Source organism: Papio anubis, chromosome 3 (genome assembly GCF_008728515.1).
Source record: "Papio anubis isolate 15944 chromosome 3, Panubis1.0, whole genome shotgun sequence".
NCBI lineage: Eukaryota > Metazoa > Chordata > Mammalia > Primates > Cercopithecidae > Papio > Papio anubis.
This window is the reverse complement of record NC_044978.1, coordinates 88581205-88606881: the sequence shown is the minus strand read 5'-3', so window position 1 is coordinate 88606881 and position 25677 is coordinate 88581205. Positions and strand designations below refer to the sequence as shown.

At 34.2% G+C, this 25677-nt stretch overlaps 1 protein-coding gene across 1 annotated transcript in view; it reads right to left on the bottom strand.

The window, feature by feature from the left end:
- EMCN (endomucin) overlaps nt 1-25083 on the bottom strand; it is a 121619-nt gene extending 96536 nt beyond the window's left edge. The window contains exon 1 of the mRNA XM_003899014.5: nt 24814-25083. Coding sequence (XP_003899063.2) covers nt 24814-24880 — 67 coding nt within the window. The 5' untranslated portion in view covers nt 24881-25083. The remainder of the gene's footprint in view (nt 1-24813) is intronic.
- Between the last annotated feature and the right edge of the window lie 594 nt (nt 25084-25677).

Genomic DNA, 25677 nt, shown 5'->3' with positions numbered 1-25677 from the left:
AAGAATGAAAAAAGCCTGTAGCAATTGTGGGACACCATCAAGAGACCAAACATACACATAATGGGAATTTAAAAGAGAAGCAAAAGAGAAAAAGAAAGAGAAAAGAGACAGAAAACATATTTAAAGAAGTAATGGCTGAAAACTTCCCTAATCTGGGGGAAAATTTTAACATTCAGATACAGGAAGTGCAGATGTCTTCAATCAAATTCAATCCAAATATGAGTTCACCAAGACACATCACAATCAAATTACCAAAACACTAAAGATGAATAAAAATTTCTGAGAGCAATACATAAGAAATACGTCACATAAAAAGGGATTCCAATACAACTATCAACATATTTCCCAGAATATTATTATTTAATATATATATCCAATGTCCTTTGTGAATGGAAGAGAAGACACTAAATAAATCAAAATAATTTATTACCAAGAAAAAAAGCAAGGGGTGGTGTAGTGTAGGGAGTAGATAACCGGGTCTGGGGACCATGTTGCCCAATTTGAGTCCAGGCCCCATCACTTACCAGCTACGTGACCATATGCAAATAGCTTAACCTTTTTAGCCTTAGTTTATAATCTACCTTATAGACTTTTTGTGCATATCTAGAGATTAAAACATATAAAAATTTAAGAAGTACAGCTAACATCTGGGTTACACTTGAATTTATCATGTTTTTAACTCAATGATATAAAGTACATTTTAGAGTTCTACCATTAGGTTATGTTCCTTGCTAATACTGCCCCTATATATTCAGTTAACTAGTTAATTTTGAATCAAAACTTAAGCTCCTCCTAACTCATAATTTTATTCTCTGAATTTTATAACTATATTTATTATTCTCTTTTTCTAATATCCTTTCACCATTCTTTCTAAGAAACTGTGATTATAGTTGTAAAACAAAAAGATTGCTGAATAGAAAAAGGAAAACTTGCAAATTGGGCTCATGTGGTAGAAGAAAGAGATTTTACATGCTGTGGTTGTGGTTCTGTGGGCTCCATATTAAGTGCTCTCATGCCATAGACCTTGGGCTACTGGGATCTGCAGAGTTCACACCAGGGATCTTTGAATCCATATTCACACTAAATATTGTCTATATATGGATAAAATGATTTACTCATATATGTTACTAATTTAAAATCAATAGCTTCTATTCTGATTAAAAGTATATATAATTTCAGAAATTGCAAAATATTTAGTAGCATTTGATTTCTGTTTCCTCTATTGATGAGTGCAATTATTATATTATTATTATTTTACACGGGGGTTGTTTCACAACCTTTTTCCATATAAATGAGTTATTTATATTTTAAGAGTTGGGGGACCACTCCTCTGTGGATCTTCAATTAGTATAGCAGTAGTAGTAGAGTTTATTTAAATTCACTCAAGTCTTCATATAGCATCACAGGACAAATCTATAATTTGATAACTTTTCTTATCAATTCCCTGCAAATAGTCAGAGACTTTCTTCAGACACTGATGACTCATACTTTTTAATTAAAAACAAATAAACAAATACCTACAGAGTAGAGGATTTATAGCTTTTTGGTTCCGGGATATACCAGTTCTAAGTGCTAGGACAAAAACATAACTTTTCCTTTTCCAAATCTCTTCCCCCAGTTTCTCCACATTGGATGTGGAAAAACTGCTCTGAACCACGTGCTCAGCAAAAGCCCATCATGTATTCATTCAAGAACAAAGAAGAATTCATGATTGTCTGCTTTTTGATTTTTTATACTAGCTTTTATATAATATAGTTTCCAAATTAAAAATATTTTGAGCTATGTCATTAAGATGCCATCAAAAGAGTTACTTGTGGTGACTTAATTAGAGAGAACACATTTAGAAATAACTCTGCATGTTGTGGGACAGATGTAGCCTTTGGAGAAAGAATGAGCCTACACTGAATATTACAACATATTTTTGTATTTAGTAATAGGCAGCAGACGCAGTTCCAGAATATGCTCAAAGTCTGGTTGGGAAGTATATGCTCTGCTGACAGTGGGAGAAGTCAGGAAATTCATATTTAAAAAGAAGGAGAGCAAGAAGTAAACAGTGTATCTTTGCTTCTCAGTCAACTCAAACTTGCCTCATTATTTAAAAGTAGTACCCTGTTGTATAATATTGGCCAACTTTAATCCACACTGGAAAAACAAACCACTCTAGAATCCCTTCTCAAATTCCAAGACAAAGATGAGGACAGAAATGATAATTATCTAAGAACACATGGTCAGGTGTACCCTTGCAAGAGGTAATTTTGGAAATTTAAAAGAATGTCTAGAACTAAGAGTAAAAGAACTAAAGATAAATGAATTTTTTCTGCTGTGGAAAATAAAACAAAACTTGTTATACCTTTTTATTTTTTCCCCCCCGAGAGTGTGGGTAAAAGAAGAGAAAAAAGGTCAAGAAAAAATGAAGCATCCAAAGGACTTCCAAGAACAGAAATATTTAAAACTCACCCTTTGCATTACTATGATATAAACCTCCCATCACCTACCAAGATTTTAATTAACTGGATTTTTTTTGTCATCCATTAAGGAATGGGAACTACATTTTGGTTGTTGCTAATGTGAATTTAAACAAAAAAGTCATAAGAATTCAAATAAACATGAGATTTGACAGATGCAGGGAGCTGGGAAGAAAAGTGAGCATGAGAACTTAGTCCTCCCTCTACCACATGGGATTTGCAGATATTGGTGCCATTGGATTTTTGAGCATAGAATAAGTCTTCAATCTGGACATATTTATATTAAAGGGTGGCAATACCTAGATGATATTTGAGTTACCTAAGAGTTTTTTATGCCATTAAACATTGTTTACAAGGCTCAAATCAAATTTGCTGAGTCACAATAATGAGTTTGACAAGCAGAGGATAATCATAAATTTGTTCTATAACAAATTATTCCAAACAGTTTGGCTACAAATGTTCGCTTTGCAAATATGACAGGATAATCAGAACAAATAAAATCTGAAGCTATTGAATAAGTACTTCAACGCAGCCTCAATATACTTAAATCTGAGATATTACCTGTATTAAGTAATAAAGCGTTTCCTAAATGTGAAGACCACTATTAGAACAGAGCTAACATTTGTAAACTGATTTTTCTGGTTTTGAAGACAAATTCATGCTAGAACAATTAAATTTACTTTCCTGATGGAGTAACAAGGATATAAATAGGAGAAAATCAATAGACATAATCTCATATTATGATCAATACGTAATTTCTGTTATCGAGACCTAAGAGATATGGTGCTTTGTATAATTAAAATTTTGTTAGTTTAGAGTCATTATAGAAAACATATAAGAATAATCGGTCTTCAAATAACTTTAATATATAGCATTAACATTTATCTGTGTATCTTTAGCTACTAATGCAGTATTTGATTTTAGGCCCTCAATAAGTGTTTATTAAGTGCTAAATGTAAGTAAACTTTTTCCTGAATAGCCAGTATCATCAAAATATTAGGATTATTCTATCATTTTAAATAGAATTACCATCTGCTCAAAGTAGAAGAGTACAAAAATTGTGTTGAATCTATATTGATTACATGATTTACTGTTGAAACTTCATATTGAAATAAAATTTCTTGGCTTAAATTTGTTTGCAAATTTTTTTGCATATAATTATTATTTCTAAACACATCTTTGCTCTTTTGTGACCTCAGTAGTGTTCAATGCTGAATAAATATGGATTTATGATTTTTGTTTTTCAGATAGAGGGTCACTTTAAAATCTGGGAATAGTCATAGAACATTGCCCATGTTCTTGGCATTTTTCTTATCTCTAGTGAGACTCTGTAACATTTGAAAATACTACTCTTCATATCCTCCTGGGTGATAAAGGTTGACGTAAAATGTATTTCATAAGTTCAGAAGAGTCATTTACCAACTATAAAAATGTCCTAAAACCTCTTGTTGATTTTAGCAGCCTTCTAGGGAGAAGAAAAGAGCTGGCGAAAGGAAATGCCAAATTTGGCTGTAGCAGTGACTGTGGTTTAATCTCCAGAAATGTGTGTCCAAAACTTCATTCACTTTCTTAGCACCTTTATGAGTTTTTTCATATTCTTTATTATTTTCTTACTCTTTTTCTTAAAATTACCTCCCTTTAAATAATTCAGTTCAATGTTGAAAAAGAAATGTTATAATATTACCACAAAAATGGTAATAGAAATAATTATAAAAATAAATACTGTGAAAAAAGTAATTCAACTCTAGACAGGTATCATTAACTATGATGGTTTCATGCTTGAACCTTGCTCTCTTGATGTTAAAGAGTGAATTAGGGCATGGTAAAAACAGGAAATCACCAAACATGTATGTTCTAACTTAAAAACCAGAAGCAGATTAGAGATTTGAGTCGATGTTATTTAATTCCATGGGCATTTATGGCTAAAATTATCTTAAGTACCAGAAGTTGTACCCTATTACACAAACTGGAAATATTGCTCTAGATAAAGCTTTTTAAGGTCTCCAAATCAGTCATGAAGGATTTTGTAATGCACCAAATTATAGCTTCACCATACGACAGAAAGTGAGTCCCATTCCATTTTCTCTCTTTCCTTTTTTTTTTTTTTCTCGTATTAGCATGCCTTGAGAACTGTGTTAGCATGCTTTAAGAAATAAAGTCAGAGAAGCCCAAAGATCAGTATTGTTTTAGGGACTGATAATATAGGTAGAAACTAAGGGCCATGTAGTTGATTAAAAACCACTTAATGTCTAAAGTCCCTATGAAAAGAAAAAATTATATATAAAAAAGGAAGTATAAGACCTACAATAATCTAGCTAGACTTGAGTAAGGCTTTTGATTTTTGTCTCATGTTACTACAAAAACAAGACAAAACAAGACAAACAAACAAAAAAAACTAGATTAATCTATAAGCCAGTAAGTAGCAAAGTCAATCTAAAGAAGATTTAGCACAGCATTGAAAAGGAATATGAACTTTACAGTTTAAAAAGTAATTCAAATCAAGTTGTTGTTTTTTTTTTTGAGACAGAGTCTTGCTCCGTCGCCCAGGCTGGAGTGCAGTGGCAGGAGCTCGGCTCACTGCAAGCTCCGCCTCCTGGGTTCACGCCATTCTCCTGCGTCAGCCTCCAGAGTAGCTGGGACTACAGGCGCCCGCCACCTCGCCCAGCTATTTTTTTTCTATTTTTAGTAGAGACAAGGTTTCACCGTGTTAGCCAGGATGGTCTCGCTCTCCTGACCTCGTGATCCGCCTGCCTCTGCCTCCCAACGTTCTGGGATTACAGACGTGAGCCACCGTGCCGGGCCCAAATCAAGTTTTTAAAGAACAGCAAGTTGAGCTTCATTTTTAAAGTCTTGGATAATACTAAGGAAAATAACAACATAAAAATAATTCGAGAAATTATTGCTCATTTATAGATAAAGTTCGGAAGAAAAACTATAAAGTAAAAAACAAAAGTGGAAAAAAGATACATAAAAATTTAGTAAAATAGTATAGAAGTAAATGCATCAGGAAAGGATGTGAAACCAAAGAAACCCTAAGTAGGGAATGAGTCATTAATACGATATTTTATTTTAAAATCTTATTTTCAAATGGTACTAGAGTGAAGAGATCATGATATGTAAGTATTAAGAGATAACTATTGCTGTTTTTTTTAAATAGTGGTTGGATTCTTATTACAGGATGAATCCAGTTTTCATTTGTCAATTTTGAACAACAGCAAAGTTGTCAAAGAAGAGAAACTAACGTGAGTAAAGATGTAAATTGGATTCCAGGAGGAGAAGGAAAGGAGTTGGAATGATTTACTGTTTAATCTGAAGAAACAATGTCTGAAACGAAATTTAATTCCAACCAAATTTACATATCTATATCATTTGTCTATCTTAATTTTCTGATCTGCAAATGAAAGTAAAAAGAATTTTAGCCTAAAATTTCTGTTTCACTCGATGAAAAAAAGTGTTTATTTTCCTAATATTAAGACAAAATAAATAGGCAAATCTAGTTTATGAACAATGTAACTCTCATGGAGACATATCAAGGAATGTAAATTATAATTATAAACTAAATCAATTAGTAAAATATCTCTGTCATGAAAATAACATGATACTTTCCATAATTACGGTGTATCACTTTTTTTTTTTTTTTTTTTTTTTTTTTAAGGCAGAGTCTTGCTCTGTCGCCCAGGCGTGCAGTGGCACAATCTCAGCTCACTGCAACCTCCACCTCCCAGGTTCAAGTGATTCTCCTGCCTCAGCCTCCTGAGTAGCTGGGATTACAGGCACCCACCACGATGCCCAGCTGGCCGGGCTGGTTTTGAGCTCCTGACTTTAGGTGATCCACCAACCTTGGCCTCCCAAAGTGCTGGGATTACAGGCATGAGCCACTGTGCCGGGCCTATGCATGACAATTATTAAACTCTACATTTAAACATTTAATGAATCTTTTTCATTCATTTAACACAGATAATTACCGAATGCCTATGTGTACTAGGGCTGTGCTAGGTGATGATATAACATTAATTATTTATTTTCCTTATCAATTCAAATAATTTACTTATATATCTTATATTCATTATACTACTATTTAGCATGTTTTGCAGGTATGTTCTTAGAGATATTGAACGCATTATTTTAAAAATATCCTCAAGTGCACATTTTGTTTGCAGAAAAGATTTTTTTCGGTTGTTAATTAGACTTTGGAAGTTAATGTTCCATTTTATTTTAAGTTACAGAATAAAAAAATCTATTTATCTTGTAAGATTTTAAGTTTAATTTACAAATGTGGTTATTCCATTTACTAATGTAGTGAATGCAATCATCACCCTAGAGACCCTTTAGCTTTAATCCCATTTATATGTTTTGTTCAGTAAACTCCCTTAAGTATTCAAAACTATTATTAATTGAAAATAGTTAACATATACCACTTTGACTGCTTTTAAGGGTTTTGTAGAACTGACATATGTAAAAGTATTTTGTAAACTCTCAATTAAATACACAAATATGGCATTATTATTATTAAATTACAATGTCAGATGTGTTACCATATTGAAATGATTCATCAAAGAACAAACTGCACGACTTTGCTCATAAGTGCTTTAATAATTGTTTGATTAGTTTTTAAGATGTTTATGTTTTTTTAAAGTACTTTTTCTGCCCTGAATTAGATGGGATTTGAGGAAAATCAAATTTAGGTGAATTAAAGTCCTCAGAAGAATTTAAACATTTCTCCAACTAATGATAGTCTGCCTTAAGCACCAAGAAGCATTGTAAGCAAGCTTCAGTTTGGGCTTCAGAAGACAGCCTCATGACAAACCTTTTATCCTCGCCTTGCGACAAGGACCCCATGCAGAACAAGGATTTTGAAGTGTGCAGTTGGCCACAAATCCTTGGGGTTAGTTTTCAATCTAGTGGGATGACAGATAAATCAATTAGTGGATAACAAATTAAAGATGGTGAATGCCTTTAACTGCTAACATAATTTGAGGCAGTCACATCTTACAGAAAGCTATCTCCCTACAAAATGACAAGCCTAAGCAAGGCTTACATGTGAGTCTTTTAACCCTAAATAGGTAAGGTTTAATGAGAAACTAAAATTCAGAATAGCAGAGTATCATTGAGAGTAAATTGATAATAGCTAAATTAAAGCTTATAAGTATACAGTATATCGTCTTTGTTCATAGGGGATTTGTTCTAGAGATGTGGGGAAATGGAAAATCCTCAAATAGTGTACAAAGAATAATGATAATAGAAATTTATTCGTAAAAAAGAGTTTGTTATTATCACAAAACACATCAGAGGCCACTGACATTTCTCTCCAAAGTTTTCCTGGTATTTCTTAAAATTTTTGAATTAAATATCTTCAGTCTTAGTTAAGTACTAATCATTCTTAAGACCCTGAAGGATCTTATCCTCTCTCCCCAGTAAGACTTTTAATAGATTCCCTGCTTCAATTTAAAGTTCTTAAACTCAAAATCTGAGTTTTATTTATTTCTGCCTAACATTTGTGACAACTGTAAAAGCTAACAGACCAAAACATGACAAAATATAAATGTAAACATAATGAATAAATGTTAGGCAAAACCTGGTGTAATCATTACCCAAATTAAAAAATAGAATATTACCAGCAGTGTAAAAATCTCCTTGGGAATGTAAATGTATCAGTTATATCCCTCTTTCACTACTCTAGAGGTAACTGCTGATCTGATTTATAGTAATCATTCTTAGCCTTTCTTTATAGAACTACTCTCTATGTGTACATTTGAATATAATATAGTTTAGATTTCAGTGTTTTAACTTTATGTAAATGGCAACATATTGAGGCATTGTGTTTTGCTCAGTATATTTTATTTTTTTCATTTTATTGATTATAGCTATAGTCATTGTCATTGCTATATACAATTCACTGAACAAATAAAGCATAATTTACATATTTATTTTGCAATTGATAGACATTTGAGCTGTCACTAATTTGGGGCTATTCTCAAAAATTCTGCTATAAACATATTTCTATTTCTATTATTGCATTAAAGGAAAGTACTTACTTAAGTCTGCCAAATTTTTTGATTGGGTTATGTTTATTTTTCTTACTGATTTGTAGGTATTTTTTCTATATTAAGATGAGTCATTTTTTTTGGCGGTTATATATACATGGCAAATATTTTCTCCCATTTTGTGACTGTATTTTCAATTTTGCCACTGCGTCTTCTGATAAACAGAATACTTAATTCGAATGCAATGAAATGTATGTCTTTTCTTTTATGGTTAGTTCCTTTTTGTGTATTTTCCTGAAATAAGGTTATAAGGCTATTCTCCTATATTTTCTTAAAGTTCTAAAGATTTCCATTCTATATTTAAATCAATGGTTCTTCTGGAATTAGCTTTCTCATGTAGTGCTATGCAAGAATCTAATTTATTTTTTTTCCACTGGCTACCCAATGGTACCGGCAGAATTTATTGAAAAGGTCAATCCTTACTCACTGCTCTGTTGTACCATCTTTGTTTTATATCAGAGATCTATATATCTGGAAGTCAGTTTCAGAGCTCTCTAGTCTTTTCTCTTCATCTGTGTGGCATCAGTGTGACTGCCACTTGATTTGTCTACCTTGCACCAATTTGATTGTTTTAATTACTATATCTTTGTTATGGGACTTTATAAATGGTAGAGTATGTTATCCTTTCCTGTTTTTCTGCATTAAAAATTACTGAGGTTTTCTTGGTTTTGTGCATTTTTATACAAAATTATAAAAAGCATCTTATATTCCACATATTGGATTGCCCAATTAACATGGTATATTTTTCCATATTTCCAATTTTCTTTAACTTTTCAATTAAGTTTTATAATTATTCTCACACAAATAATGCACATCTTTTATTATAGTTATTTAAAGGTGCTTTTTTATGTTTCTGTAAATGGCATATTGCTACATTTTCTTTTTTAATTATTTGTTGCATCAATAGAAATACAACTGATTTCATAAACTTTATATCCAGACACCTTGATAAACTCTTTAATTCTAGCGTGTGTGTGTGTGTGTGTGGTTTTTGTTGTTGTTGTTGTTGTTTTTTGGTAAATTCTCATAAAACTGTACTTTAACAATCATGTTGACTTGGTGTCATTTGTTTGGGGAAATACCCGAGGTTCACTGTTTAGTGCTAAGGAAATTGAAGATGCAGACACACAAGGAGTGAGGTTAAAAGTAGAAAATTTAATAGGCGAAAGAAAGAAGAGAAAAGCTCCCCCATGTAGAGGAAGGGAGGTTCCAAAAAGGTCTTCCGTTTCAGGGCAGGATGAAGTTGGCTTTATAGAGGGGCTTGAGGAAGTGATGTCTGATTTACATAGAACATAGTGGATTAGTTGGACCAGATGTAACGTTTACATAGCTCACAAAGAGGCTGGCCGTCCCACCCTAATTTCTTATTATGCAAATGGGATCTTTACCTGGCTGGCCTCATGTTACCTGCACATGTGGCAACAAAGAAAAGGGAAGAGAAAACCTCCATGTTGAATATACCTGGCTTCCAGGTATCCCTTTTCTATTGGTACAGTTGCAGGCATTTACCTATGCAAGCTTGCGTATCTATGCTTGTGGCTTGATTTTTCAGGCTGCCCTAGAGAAAAAATGATTTGGGGGCTGCTTTTTATTAAAAGGAAATTCCACCAAGAAATCTTTTATGCTTACTAACTGCGTAAATGATTTCTTTTTAACTCCTATATCAATGTCATATATCATCTACAAATAATATCAATTTTGATTTTTTCTTTCCAATTCTAAATATAGTCATTTTTCATGTTTTACATCATTATGTAGGATACTTTGTACAAAGTTTTATAAAAGTAGGATTGTTGGGCAAGATTGTCTTATGTTTAGTCTCAAAAAATGCTAATATTTTACTATTATTCATGATGATTGCTATAGTTTTTGAAGCTACTCTGTTAGATTAGGAAAATCATCTTATTGTTTTAGTTTTCTAAGCATTTTTATCAGCAATAAATATTGAATGTGCAGAAGTGTTTTTTCTGCCTCAATGAGATTATCATATATTTTCTCTTTATTTTTCTATGTAATGAATTATGTCAATTGATTTTCTAGTGTAAAACCAACTTCACATTGATAATATAATCCCAATTTGGTACAATAAAGTATCATTTAAAGGTTTTTCTGGCTTTTAAAAAATCATTTTTCATAATGAGATTGGTCTATAGCATTTCTCTCTTATAATATTCTTGTCAGGTTTTGGTTTCAATAATAAGCTAACTTTATAACATAAGTTGGAAAATAAAACCTCTATTTTTATTCTCTAGAAGAGCTTATGTAAAAGTGAATTTATTTATTATTCGAATGTTTTGTATAACTTTCTTGTGATACCAACTGGGCTGGAAATTTTTTGTGTGAGAAGATTTGTAATTGCTGATTCAATTTCTTTAACAATTTAAGGCCTACTAAAGTTTTGTATTTCTGGTTGAGTCAGTTTTGATAGTCTGTAGTTTTTAGAAATTTATTTACTTTACATAAATTTTCAAAATTATTGGCATAAGCCTTTTCATATTATCTATTTATTATACTTATATTTTGGCAGAATTTGCAGTAGTATATCCTTTTTCAATCTATTCACTTGTTTCTACCCTCTTGATTAGTATCAGCAGAGGCTTACCAACCTTATCATTACACATGGGTATTCTTTGCACTATGCATTTCTTTTCCATTTCATTAGTTTTGGCTTTTATTTTTATTATTTTCAGCAATCTACTTTTTTATTTTTTATTTTTAAGACAAGGTTTTTCTCTGTCACCCAGGCTGGAGTGCAGTAGTATGATCATGGCTCATTGCAGCCTTGACCTCCTGGACTCAAGTAATCTTCCCACCTCAGCCTCCCGAGTAGCTGGCACCACAGGTATGCACTACCATACCTGGCTTACTTTTGTATTCTTTTGTAGAGATAGGATTTTGTCATATTGTTCAGGCTGGGAAAGATACAGATATTTTATTTTTTTAATTATAATATTGATTTATCACCTAATTATATTAAACTCAGAGAAAATACACATTCAAATCTTTAGTTATTTTCAACGGAAATGTTAGTGCAAGATATCAAGCACAATATGTGAATACTAACGTTTTTAACCAGGTATCTAGATATGTGAAATTACAAAAAGATGGGAAAAATAACCATATGCAGATTTTCAAGTAAAAGATCTATAACTTGTTCGATAAACCCTGGAAACCCTTTACCTACTCTATGACATAAAAAACATCAAAGTATGTGTGCGGCGAGAGAAAGAGAGAGAGAATTATCTGAGAAGAGGTTGTCTTTGTAGAATATTATCTTTGAATCCCATTCCCACCTCCTCCATCCTCAAGGAGAAGGGCTTGTCTGCTCCCTCAATCCAAACCTACTTTAATTTGTGATCCATACAGTCAGAAGGCGTAACAGTCTAGGATCTGACTCACGCCTGGGAAATCCAGAGAATTAAAGAGAGCTGATAGCTGCCTAACTGCCTTGGTGTAGGACTGGGAGAGTTGTTAGCCATGTTGAGAATAAGCCTGCACTGCTGGATGTTGCCAGGCAAAGAGCTACTGGACTGTTTCCTGTGGGCCAAATAAAAGGGAGAGAGAATGAGAGTGTGGGCTTAGGATTATCCTGAATTCCATTCCTTAGCTCTACCTGGAGGACTGGGAACATGAAGAAGCTCTCGATTAACAAGGACGACCAGTGCTTTGGAAGGGGTAACCACTGAACTCCCAGAATAGGTATCCATCCACATGAGCCAAGGAACTACAGAGGAGAGAGGCTGAAAAGGGCACTTTTGAGGAACCCTTGAAAGTATACCATTCAGCAGTTGGGTTTTAACTATCTCCCAGAATGTGAGCACAGCTTATGGCGCCACATCAAGTAACATCTTTCATTCATGCTCTCACTCCTTCCTTACTCTGCTCCCAGTACAGTTGATCAGAAAGGAGCTTGAGAGGGAATAGGAAAGCAGAAAAATAGAGAACCTCTAAAAAAGCCACTTAGTAGAATTCTACTCCACACTGGCATGACCTACAAGAGAGAAATTTTAATTATAATTTTGGATCATATATTCTAATTTCTAATTGATACACTCTAAAACTTTAGTTGTCCACAGAACTGTCCATTTTTTAAGGGTTAGCAAAAAAGCCATAGGTTTCCAATAGTTTCATCAAAGATGAAACGTTTATATTCACCAAATCAATATTAAAGAGAGAGTGGGAAACAAAAATAAAATAGAATTTTAATTACATTTTATGATTGGTGGTTTCTATGTTTTTAAATCATTTTCTAAGTTTCTTGCTTTCCTAAGACTATGAGACAAGAGTGATAATCACTGCTAAGTTAATTATTTATAGTAACATTTAAAAAAAAGCAATCATCTTTATGACAAATGGAAAGATTTGGCACCTAGAATGTGTCTTTAAAATTGTGAGATTGAGCTGGCAAGCCTAGTTAATTGTAGAAAAAGGCCACCAGAACCCTATCTTTTCGATATCCATTGAGTCACTACAAACATGGTGACAGCTTTGCAGATTGTACGCCTAAAGCTTAGACAAAACCCTACAGCTACTATGAAATAGGTGATGAGATTAACCCAAATGCCCATGGGTCATGCAGAGAGGTGAAAGAGGATTAGGTAGGGTTTAAATACATACATGTTTGTAGAATTAAGGGGCATTTCTCAATTTAAAGGGCTGCTTATTACTCAGATCTAACTGAATATCATGAGGGGATATGAAGTCCGATTTGTCAAAAAAAAAAAAAAAAACCCTGAAAATACAACTTTATTTCTTTTATTGTTGTTATTGTTGTTTTGCAAAATTTCCTTATTTTAAAATATTTATAAATATTTATACAGTCATAAAACACACCTAGTATGTTATATGCTTAGTGTGGTCAAACAACATACACATTCAAGTTAGAGGTCAAGGGCTGCTAGCTTGTAAATTCTGGAAGATAGACTGCTAAATTCTTCTTGTAAGTTATCCTAATTCATTAAGTAATGGCAGACTGATGAACCAGTTGTCAAATTTCAGTCTGTTGTTTTTTGATACTAGAAGTTTGACTACCCTTCTAGCCTAGATTCATAATATAGCTTCTGCATTTTTTTTTCATGCTCACAAATGCTAGTAATTTAATCCTCTATATATTATTAAACTCTTCTTACAGTTAACAGTTCTCTGGGAACCAGAAATATTTGTGTTTGGATTATCTAATGCATCTTGATCCCACTTGAAACTTTGAAGGGAATACCATAATTGTTTCTCTAATAAAACTATTATTAAAGGTGGCTAGATTTCTTGAGTACCCTATAGGATAGAGGCCAGGATCATTCAATGTTAATGAAAACATGAGGGAGATTAATAGTAGAAGTGAAAGCAATTGATGTGATTTTATAATGATTAGGGAATGAAGGACGCCTCTTTTCGAGGAGATTGTCAAACAAAGCTGGAATTTAAGCCTGTATGCCTAGTGAGATTTCAACACTTCAACTAATATTTGTCTTAACCAAATCTGTCCTTGGCCAAATTTGTCCTAAACTAGTACAAGCAAAAAATAATAATAATAATTTAGATTAAATTTATACCAACATTTTCCCTGAAAGCCCTAGACTCTAACACTTTCCTTGAAAGGTAAACATCTCTGCTTACCTTGTGGATATGGGACAGTGAAAAGAGCACACTTCACATCGAGTGGATGGAGGGAAGAAGGATTGGCAAGAGCTTTAATGGCAAGAAGGAAGAACTCCACTGGGTACTGGCCTTGTAAGAGTGGCTAGAGGGCCTGTGCGGAATACTCTTCTCAAATCCTTAGAGCAATTAATGAGTTTCCCCATTTCTTCTTCCCAGCTTCCCAGCTCTCTTAGACGGCTTCTCTCTCTCTCCCTGCCTCTGTCATTTCTTCAATCTCTTTAAACCTCATTTTTATTCTCAATCTTTTTTTCTGGATGTTGGTTTCTCTCCCCACCCTCTCTCCAAGTATTTTTTTTCTAGCCCCACTCCTAACAAATATCTCCCATTTACATATAAATGAGACCACATGGGGAAATGAAAAACATGTTTTTTGTTGATGTGTACTATGAGAAATGTCTCTCATGACACGGAATTGGCCTTTTACATGCAAAGCAGATGCTTTCTAACATCCCTAACTGAAAAATCTCGAAAGGAAATAAACATTAGGGAATAGAATAAAACATTTTGCTCCAGAAGGAGCATATCTAGTGATAACAGGATGAAAGTGAAGCAAGATAACTTCAGGCAAAATGTATAAGAATTGTTTGTTAACACAAAGATTATAGAACTGTAGATCTGGAAGAAACCTTTCATATCACATAAATGAGTGTGGTAACACTCATTTTATAGACATGAAAATTAAAGCCTTGAGAGGTTAAAAATTTTGCCTGCCTCAGTCACACAGCAAGCATGTGGCCCCTGGTAACTAACCCACGGGCTCTTGGCTCAAAGGTTCAGTGTACTCTTCACCACTACAGTATGCTGGCTTGTCACACCAGTCAGGGCTCAATGGGAAAAAATATAAGAAAGTTGGTATATTGTCAAATATATTCTTTTTTTGAGTGAAAGTACCCTTTCTTTTATGTAATACTCTAATGAATAGCATAGGTATTATGGGGAAAGGATTCTGTATTTAACAAAGAACAAGGTGGTTTATCTCATATCAATTGCACAAAGGGTGTTTGGCTTATTTACTGATCTAGGAACAACTGAATTATCTGGTGCTTTTGCTTCTGCACAAGATTAGGATAAAGTTAATTACTCAACATACTGAATTAATACTTCAAAGTTGGAAAGGCAAACTACGTAATCAAAGTGCCTTTACAGTTGAATTTTCATAATTTTACAGTCTGTCCTAGTGGGGGTGGGGACTAATCTGATCTGAATGGTTCAGAATTACCTGATGAATTACAGATCACTAATTTTTGTGTATGTGAGCAAGAAACAGGAATGACTTGGCACTTGTATTCAGATATTCACGACACTCTGGTATGATTTGAACAGTCACTAGAATTCAAAGTTAAGTATTTTCTGCTATTTATACAACAGTAAGATGGTAGGTCAACTTCATCAAGCAAATCAAATAAGTTTAGCCAACCAAAAGAGTATTCAAAAATACACTTACTGCGTCCCCTCTACAGAGAACAGGGATAAAAATAAATATTGCCCTCAAGTAACTGAAAACAAATCTAGGAATGCCTTGGGTATTTTCAACTCTGCTGACTTTTGAAGAAATAGAATTCTCCAAATTAAAGCAAGGGCTAGCTACTAAATATCACCTATGTGCCCAAAAATAGGTCTTGGGAAACACACGCAAAAATAATCACTTAGAAATTGTCCTTGTTTCCTATATACAGTTAAGTTGTAACAAAACCTAATAATAGATGTTTAAATGATTTTTTCTTCTCCTTTGTAAACCTTTAGAATTTTAAACTTCAATTGATAAAAAATCCCGTACCCAACAAATGAGGCTGTCAAAAAATGAAAAGGAAAGAGAAAAAATAAAAAGTTCATTGATCACATGATTTAATTATTCTAATCCCAATAATGCAATTACTTAATGAATCTTTAAGTTAGTTCACTCTGTGCATTTGAAAAAAAGGTGAGTCCCACTTCTAAAAATTGGGTTTGCAGAGAGAGATAATTGGGGAAGTCTCGTGGTTGTTTAGAGTCGTCACAATGGCTTTGAGCTGATCAATGTAGGAGTGGTCTTTGTATCCCAGGGAGAGTGCCCAAGAACTCAACGTTTATGTTCTCACACTTGCTGAACACCCTAGGAGGGCGATTTCACAGTTCATACCACAAAAAAGTATTTCTTTTCCCACTTCAGTTAAAAATAAATTCAATGTGTGACACAAATGGTTTTCCATGTTTTGTGTGTGTGATTTTTGTAACTGAAGCATTATTTCAACACATGGCCATTTGGATGTGAACAGCCATAAAAATTATGTAAAGGTATTATGGCTAAAATAGAAATGATACAATGGTAGTTAAAGGCCCAACTAGTAAAGGAAAGTTCTGAAATTTATGGAATGGTTTCCTATTTCTCTCTTGATTCTGTGAGTTAATGTTAACTTATACAATAATAGCTAATGTTTTAGTAATTTATGACATGCACAGTATCTAAAATGGGTATTGCCATTGTCATGTAACACCAATACCATGTCAACATGTATCTTTCTTCCCATTTTTTACATGCAGAAACTGAGATTAAGAAAAATTTAATGTCTGGGTCAATTTGAGCATACTTAGAAGCTAGACTCATACTTAAGTTTTCACATTAAGACCATGTTTCCTTCCACTAACTTATTTAAGCTCTCAGATTAATCTACATTCAATACTTTATGAGAGTAGTAACAATATTTGAGGATGTTGACTATTTTCAGACTAAAACGTTAGAATTTTCATTAAATACAAACACAATTTTGCTTATTAATTTGAGTGATTAGTTTACAGATGAAGTTAAATAACACAAATCTGAAAAGTATTTGAGAAAATACACCTGTTTGCATATAATGTATAAAATTGTGCCTGCATATATTGTGATTAAAATATTACTTGGCAGTCATCTTACTAGTATCTTACAACGGTTCTATTGTGAAAAATTTTCAGATGCTCATTTTTCACTTTGTGAGAATTAACATTATAATTGTTTAAATATTTTCTGCTTCTGGATTGGAATCAACTTAGAAATAAAATATTTTATCTACAGTGCAGCATAAGCAAAACTTTATATAATATTTGTCTCATATCAGACACTACTTTGGGTGCTTTCTGCATATTACCTTGTGTGATTCTTCCAATATCCCTATGAGGTAATTCCTTGTAGAGATATTGCAAGAACCACATAAGGCAATCATCTCCATTTTACAGCTGAGGAAGCCAAAAGTTGAGTAACTTGTCCAAGTTTATACAGTTAGTAAGTGACAGAGCTGGAACTTGAACTCAGACAATCTGTCTCCAGAAGAATTATAAATGTGACACCAAATGATTAATTCACTGATAGCTATTTCCTCTTTGTTTCTTTCCTTCTTCTCCAAGTCCTATATTAGCTTCACTGACATTTATAGCCAAGCACATGTTTTTTTCAACCAACATAACAATGACTGGTAGGCAAATGCCTACAACTGCTTCCAACCCATCGCCTAAGAATTAATTGAATCCAGGATATTAAGAAAACATTATTGCTAAGTAAAAATTCATTTATGGCATTATAGTCTTAGTTGTCGGTTTAGAAGGCTGAAGTTGCTGTGAGGCGCAGTAGTGACTTCTAAATTACTCGAGCGGCAAGTCTTTATCCTTATTCGTTTTCAGAAAACTCAATTTACTGAAGTGTCACTACATCAGAAGGTAGCTGAAGGGCAACAGTTCTTGCTTTGATTTTAAGCCACACCACCCTTGTGTAACTTTATACTATTTCCAAGCATCTGTTTCTTAATCAGTAAGATGGGATAAAACTGGCCTTGAAATTTGTGATGAAAGTAATGTGTGTAAAGTGCCTGGCACAATAAATGGTGGATGCTAGTAGATGTTGTGACAATACTTCTTTGGGTTAACTTGGACCATTCCCAACTGTGATCTCCATTCTCTGGTCTTTGACACAACCAATATGGGTCTCAGCTAGAGTATGACTGATTCAACGGATTTAAGAAAACAGTTCACATTTCAGATGAAAAGCACAGAAAGAATAAAATCAATGACATCAACATTTTTTACTACTAACCTCACAGTATAATTCATTACTGCAAACAGGCAAATAATTGCCTTAGAACGGAATCTGTTTAGAATATTGTTAAGCTTATTTAACAAAAGATTGATCAAAAATATTTCATTCTTTTTGAAATGAAAAGGAAGAAGGGTAGTACATATTAATTAGAGTGTCAGAGAAACTGAAACTAATCTTTAGTTAGATATACACTACCATCTAAACTAAAATGTTCTCATCAAGAAATATAATAAATCCTGGATTTTCCTAAATAGCAGAGCTGAAACAAGGGCTTCTGTTCATACAGTTTATAAAAAAAAAAATTATCTCAGGAAGAAGAATAAAGGACTAAAACAATGAAACTGGAGCAGGAATATAAGAGAAAAGCATTTATGTATTCAGTGGCTCCATTTCCTCTTTTGTCAGGAGCTGTCTCAAAGAATGCTAATGCTCCTGCACTTCTAGTTCAGGCATCTGATAATGCCAGATTCTGAAACACACCTTTATATCAGAATAGCACCAGAAAGAAAGCAGGATACATGCATTAAATTAAGGCAAGCGGCTGTCAGGTTACCCCTGTGTGTAGCTGGTTGCCATAGCAATGGCTGGAGTAAACATGGCCGGAAAAGATGTAGGGAAAGACACAACAGGAATCTAATGCTCATAGGGTGACTTCTTCTACTTTGGGACTAAGTATGATTATCTCCATATATATCATTCTACAGGATATGAAACCTCTATTCAAGTTTTAAAAATCTATTTTTCTAATTGTTGCCCCAAATTTGGGAACCATATACTGCCCTTTCTAGATGTAATTGACACCACTGTTTCCCATTGTGTGCAACAGTACAAAAAGGATCTTGTTTGCTAACTGAGAGAGCTTCTTCAATCAGCCAAAAGGTACTATTAGCCTAACCTAACAGACCTATAATGGATAGGAATTCAGTAGCTGGAAAGGATTCAGTACACAGGAATTGAAAGTTACTTAAATTCCTACTCTGAACTGGGCGTGATGGCTCATGCCTGTAATCCCAGCACTTTGGGAGACCAAGGCTGGGTCAGGAGTTCGCAACCAGCCTGGCCAGCATGGTGAAACCCTGTCTCTACTAAAAATAAAAAAATTTAGCTGGGCATAGTGGTGGGTGCCTGTAATCCCAGCTACTTGGGAGACTGAGGCAGGAAAATCTCTTGAACCCAGGAGGCGGAAGTTGCAGTGAGCGAATATCACACCGTTGCACTCCAGCATGGGCAACAAGAGCAAAACTCCATCTCAAAAAAAAAAAAAAAAAAAATCCAACTCTGACATTCAGTGTTTAGAAACGTGCATCTCATATTGTTCTTAAAGACAAAGGGGAAGTTGGAAGGTGATTACTAAGGAAAAAAGAATGTGAGTAACTTGAATTAGATAATTATTCGCAAGTTAAAATATTTAACTGCAGCTTGGAATGTAACTTCACCAATGAAAAGGAAAGGATGGGCAGTTGTCTAGTAAATTCAAAGCTTTGTGAAACCCTTAAATATTCATTTTTTCTTAGTTTTCTGGGTAACTACAATCTTCAGGATAAAATTGCCAGATAATTTGTTTCTGACAACTGTACACATCTTTTGAAAGTAGGAGTTCTAGAATGATCACTTCTACTTTTAGGTGGGGATTATTAAAAATCAGCAGTGAAGAAAGAATGTAAAGAAATGGTTTGCAGACTAAATACTTTTCCATTTGGATTTGTTTTATATTGGTTCAGTCTTCCTGCAATAGACTACCCATTTCAGGTAAGAGATACTGGTGTGGATTAAGCTCAATGGAAGTACATAGTAAAATTATCTACTCTGAAGCAACTCACCTTACCTATAATGACAAATAAAGATGTATGGTATTTTTTTTAACTTTCTTTTTTTTTTTTTTGAGACGGAGTCTTGCTCTGTCGCCCAGGCTGGGGTGCAGTGGCCGGATCTCAGCTCACTGCAAGCTCCGCCTCCCGGGTTTATGCCATTCTCCTGCCTCAGCCTCCCGAGTAGCTGGGACTACAGGCGCCCGCCACCTCACCCGGCTTCTTTTTTGTATTTTTTAGTAGAGAGGGGTTTCACCGTGTTAGCCAGGATGGTCTCGATCTCCTGACCTCACGATCCGCCCATCTCGGCCTCCCAAAGTGCTGAGATTACAGGCTTGAGCCACCGCGCCCGGCCTTTTTTTAACTTTCTTCCAACTTCTATTTTTGTAAACTTCGATTCTAAAAAAGCCATTTTGTATTTTTGAGAAGTTGATTGAGAATAAGGTATCTCTTTGAATACTTTTAACTATAGGAATGTATTACATTGAGTATTTGATACCCAAAAAGAAGTAGAGGTGGTTCTGTTTAGATTCCTCCCCATAGTGGTTATAGTTTGAGAGCTGGCTAACCTTTGATAAGAATCCTTTTCCCTTATATTTGGTGCTCACTTTCATAACTGAAATCAAAATAATTGACTTTTTTCTATATTATGTTCCCTGATTTATACTCATCCATAACTTTTTCATAAGGACAAAGTAGTAAACTGTTAGGTGGTTGTCATAGGAAGAAATTAAAATATGAAAATAATAAGAAGGCAACTATTTCATTCAATTATCCATTCATTCAGATAACTGTGTCCTTATTATGTGTTCAGAACTGTTGCTGAGCAATCTGTAACAAATATAGCCCTTACTTTCAAGGTGCTTTTAGTCTAGTAGATAAATAAGACATTCGTACAAATAACTGTGACAGAATTGGAAATAAGTGCCTTAGAAGAGTTAGATATATGGGCATCCGAAGAAAGACATATTGCTTCTCTCTGTTATTAATGTTACAATGGGCAAGATTAAGAAATATTTGTATTCAGGACTAAAGAACATTCACCTCTCAACATCACCTCTGGCTCCAGGGGCATTCCAACTATGCATCAGACACTTTTAATTTACCATTGAACATCTCTACATAAATATCAGGATTTCAAAATCACCATGTCTAAAACCAAACATCATTTTTCTCACTAAACCGTATCCTCATATCTTTCCTAATCTCTGCTCCCAAGCCATTTTCCTATTTCTGGTATTAAAAAAACTCTATCTCTGCATTTCAGTCACATTATCCTTCATTGCCAGTCAATGATATGTCAAATCACACACTTTCTACTTCCTTAAAGCTCTTCCTAGACCCTTCTTTTTATTTTATTGACACACTTTCAGACTGGCAATGACATTTGAACTAGTTTTCCTATCTTTTATTTCTCTTGACTCCAGTAGTCTAATCTGTATTCTGCTGACAGATTAATCTTCCCATTTTATAGCCATGATCATATAATTCCCATACTCAAACACATTTACAGACTCAAACTAATTAACTATATGAGTCAATATTTCTCATCCTGGTATTCAATATCTCCTGAGGCTATATTTCCAACCTTATTTCTCAGTACTTAACTATTCCCAAATTGTGACCTCTTTACATTTCTAGACTACAATATACCAATGTTTCAATGTATCTACTCAATAAATTCCGTTCCTCTAGAATCTCTTGATTTTCAAGCTTCAAAGCTTATAAGAATTTCCACTTTTATATGTGACCTTTTTGGATGTCCTTATATCCAAAACCAGGCTAGTTGTAAATTTTCTGTCATTCTTTATTTACCTCTTAAAGCCTACACTATAATCAAACTTATAATAACTTCCCTCATCTTCCTCTCTCCCCTACTTCTACGGGGAGGGCTAAGTTTTATTAAGTTCTATAAACCTATAATATTTAGCATGGAGTCTGCCAATAGTGTGTTTAATCTTTCTTTTTCATGAAATTGAATGTTCAATCACTAACAAATGAATTTCTCCAAGCAATTAAATCCTTCTTCATATACCAATAAAGAAAATGGTGTTTGCCCCTGTCTGAGAATGCCTACAACATTTTAATATTTCCCAAGTTAAGGTAAATTTCAAAAAGCAAGTGGCACTTGATGAGTAAACGCATATTGTTTTCTTCTTCTTGGAGGAATCTCTCTTCATTAACTTCTCTCAGTCCTGACAGTCAAAAGCTCATCCATACATCTAGATTTAAAAGCCACTGTAGGGGTCTGTTCGGTTTTAAATACAATTTAGAAAACCTTAAGAAAGAATGGCAGTTCCCTTTCAGAAATCTCCCACACATATTTCAATAGAACAGCTTTCCAAATTGGAGACTGAAAAATATTATACCACCAACCAAGTAATAAAAAGTCACTCACTGAATGTGATGTAGAAAGATTCCCTTGATTTTCACAAACAGCACAAAAAAAACTATATTGCATTTAGTTAAATCTGACAAAAACATCAGAAGAAAAGAAAAGTAGTCAATTTATCTAAAAGATCGTTATGTAGGAATAAATTACTATGCAAAAAAGCATGGATCTGCTTGACAGCTTGTGAATTTAAAGCAGATGAAATGCCTCCCTCCTCGCCCCCAAGAATCGACTTTGCTGATGAAATATGTTAATCATTCCTAAGTTTGAGGAACATATAAAACTCTGAAATCAATGTGTATCTGGAACTGGGAGTTAAGGAAAAAAAAATGTACTCAATCAGCTTAGGAAATGCTTTATTTCCTGTACCCAATCTGCAAAAAAACAAAACAAAACAAAAAAAACACAGAACCAGGTACAACAAAATCATACACGTAGATGGGAAACTATCTTCTAGTCCTTTCATGCTCCACTCAGATGGCCAATTTATACTCTTGAGCTATAGCCTCCTCTTGTGAGACAAATGGAGTAGGTTTGGTTTGGTTTGTTCGTTTGTTTGTTTACAAATACTAGCCTTCAGTTAACAAGTAGACTTGTTAGCTGACTTGAAGGAGATAGTTATTATGTAACTATTGTCTCTGCTCAAATGGGAAATTATCCTAAAGGGGTTAACAGTTCATTAGAAAGAAGACACTGTTAACAGGTTAGGCTCATTACCAGTAAGCAATAGGAGGTTTGTATTTTCCCGAAATGACCATAACGGAAAGACCTGCCAGGACATCTCTGGGTTGTCCTTCACCTTCATGTCTTTCTCAAGGTCAGGTATTGCAGGCTACTTCTATTGATACTATTCCACTATACTTTCGGAAGGGTGAATGATCTATTCAGAGTTTAACAATGCCGGCAAAGTACTGTACCCGTCAATGCTTGCAGACCTGGAGCAGCGAGCAGCCTAAGCCAGACTTTCAGACTTTATACTAATCTGACACATCTAATTGTGAGCAATAATTTCCATGGCATTGAGATTTCTATCAATCTTCCCCAAGCAGACTGAAGTTACTTATAAGCTAGTGCAATGATTTCTGTGGCACCACATAAATATTCTTTATTTAAAAAAATCCAATTCCAGTAACTCTTCTAAGTTGAATTTTCTGGCCTTGATACCTGCTACAACTTAACCCCAGAAACTCCAACAGGCATGGTGGGCAAATGTATGTGAATTTGAAGTGTTTTTGAATTTGTACTAAATTTACATAGATATTTACATAGAAATGACTGATAAAATCAAAATTGTTCAGGGAGGAATGTACTTATTTTCTTCCAACATTATCACTGTAAATTAGAATTTTGTAGCCAGTATTCTTTTAAATTGAGAATGAGCAAAATAAAATTAGAAATCAATGTTTTTGCTTTTTTTTCCCCCCAAGATCCCTCAGAGTCTGAATCAGTCTTTCCCAATTGTGTTCTTTTATGGTAGTTTGTACTTTGATTTTCATATTTATTAAATCTATTTTGTATTAAAATCACATGCTTATTTCTCCCGATAGTACATTTACCACTGTGGGCAAGGACATCTTACTTGTTTTTATGTTCCTTCCAGTACAGGGTAGGAACCTAATAAATATTGATTAAATTTAACTTTATTTTCAATCACTCAGGAAGGGTTAAAAGTCAAATGTAAATCATTCTCGATACTGTCCATTAATATACTCAAGGCTTATGAAGATGCATACCTATTTTTTATCTGAGTTTCTTAACCAGACGTCAATAGGTAGGATTTTTATGTTTATAAATTCCTGAAATGTTATGCAAAATGTATGTATATGTTTAGATATGTGCATATTTCTTCAGCAAAAGTCTATAGACTGTAATCAAATGAATCTCTCTCTCTTCACCCTACCCCAAAATATTAAGATTCACTTCCCTAGGCAGCTTTATCCAACTTCTCAATCTATCAGAGCTGAAAATATAGTTGGGAAAAATACAGGCTAACATCTGCAATACAGTATCTCCGATTACAGCCTTTCACCTACACATGCCAATCTTATTATTTCTGAGCTGTGTCTGAAAAGAATACATTTTTGAGAGAGAGTACATTTTAACCAGCCTTCTATTCCTAGATTTTTATACTCTAAAGAGGCCATTGTATATTTCCAGTACCTTGTGATTTCATCAAACATGCTTTCAGGCTGCTGTACCCGCAAATATTTCCCTTCAGTAGAAACAAATACCGTCTCTCTCAAGCCTTCTCCATGCACTCCAAGTCGACATCCAAACACTCAACTCATCAAAGGAATTGCTGCATCTAAGTGTCAGGGGAAGATCCCTGAAAGTAAACTGAGGTTGAGTCACCTACTAAGTGATTTCCAATCCGTACCACCAGAGGAATAAGAGACAAAAATACCTGTTCTGTTTTCACTGCTGCAAATACTGGGCAGAAGAAAAAGAATGGTCACTTGAAGCAGTTCCATAGTGCCCGTAGATGGTGTCAATGGCTTCTCTCTCCAGAGGCAGGCAGGGACAATTCCCTCCCAGCCTGGCAGGGCCTTATTAGCAAATGGAAAAGGTGTACTGAATGTGAATAGCCACTGCCCATTCCTACTTATTTTGGGGGCTCTGATAAAGAACTGGAGGAAATACACACACTCCCTTTGGGAGTTCAGCAGAGAGGAGATTTATTGTTTCAGTCCCTTACAGGAACTCTTTTTTTTTCTCTCTCTCTTCCTTTGGCAGCTACTTGTGTTTTTGTTACTACGTTATTTTGTTCTTCTTCAACAGAAAGGTCGGGACTGGTTTTGAACAGAAACAGATCCTTCTTGAGAATGGATCACAGCGCCTTCTAACTTTTGTTTTGAAAGTGCATTCTGAAGTGGTTATAAAGGGGCCTCATTTAGCAGCTACTCAAGTTGGGATAAAGAGGCTTTCACTGTCCGAGGGTTAAATTTTAGAGCAAAATCCATCAGGAATCAACTTAACTTTTCTCTTTCCAACTTGAAAGCCAGATTAGTGAAGGCCACCTTTTGGATATAAGTGAAAAATGGTATTAAATAGATTATGCTCTGCTCTTGAGTAAGCAAGAAGACTTTTAAAGAGTGTACAGAGAAATTTTTCAGGATTTTTAAATAGAATTAAGCAAAGACATGTGAATGTCTATTGATCACTCCTGGTTTTTACTAAAGGACTTTGATGATGAATAAGGAACGATTACTTATAACACCTCATGAATGCTCTTCTTTAGGGGACAGCATTGGAATGGCAGTGGGTGAAA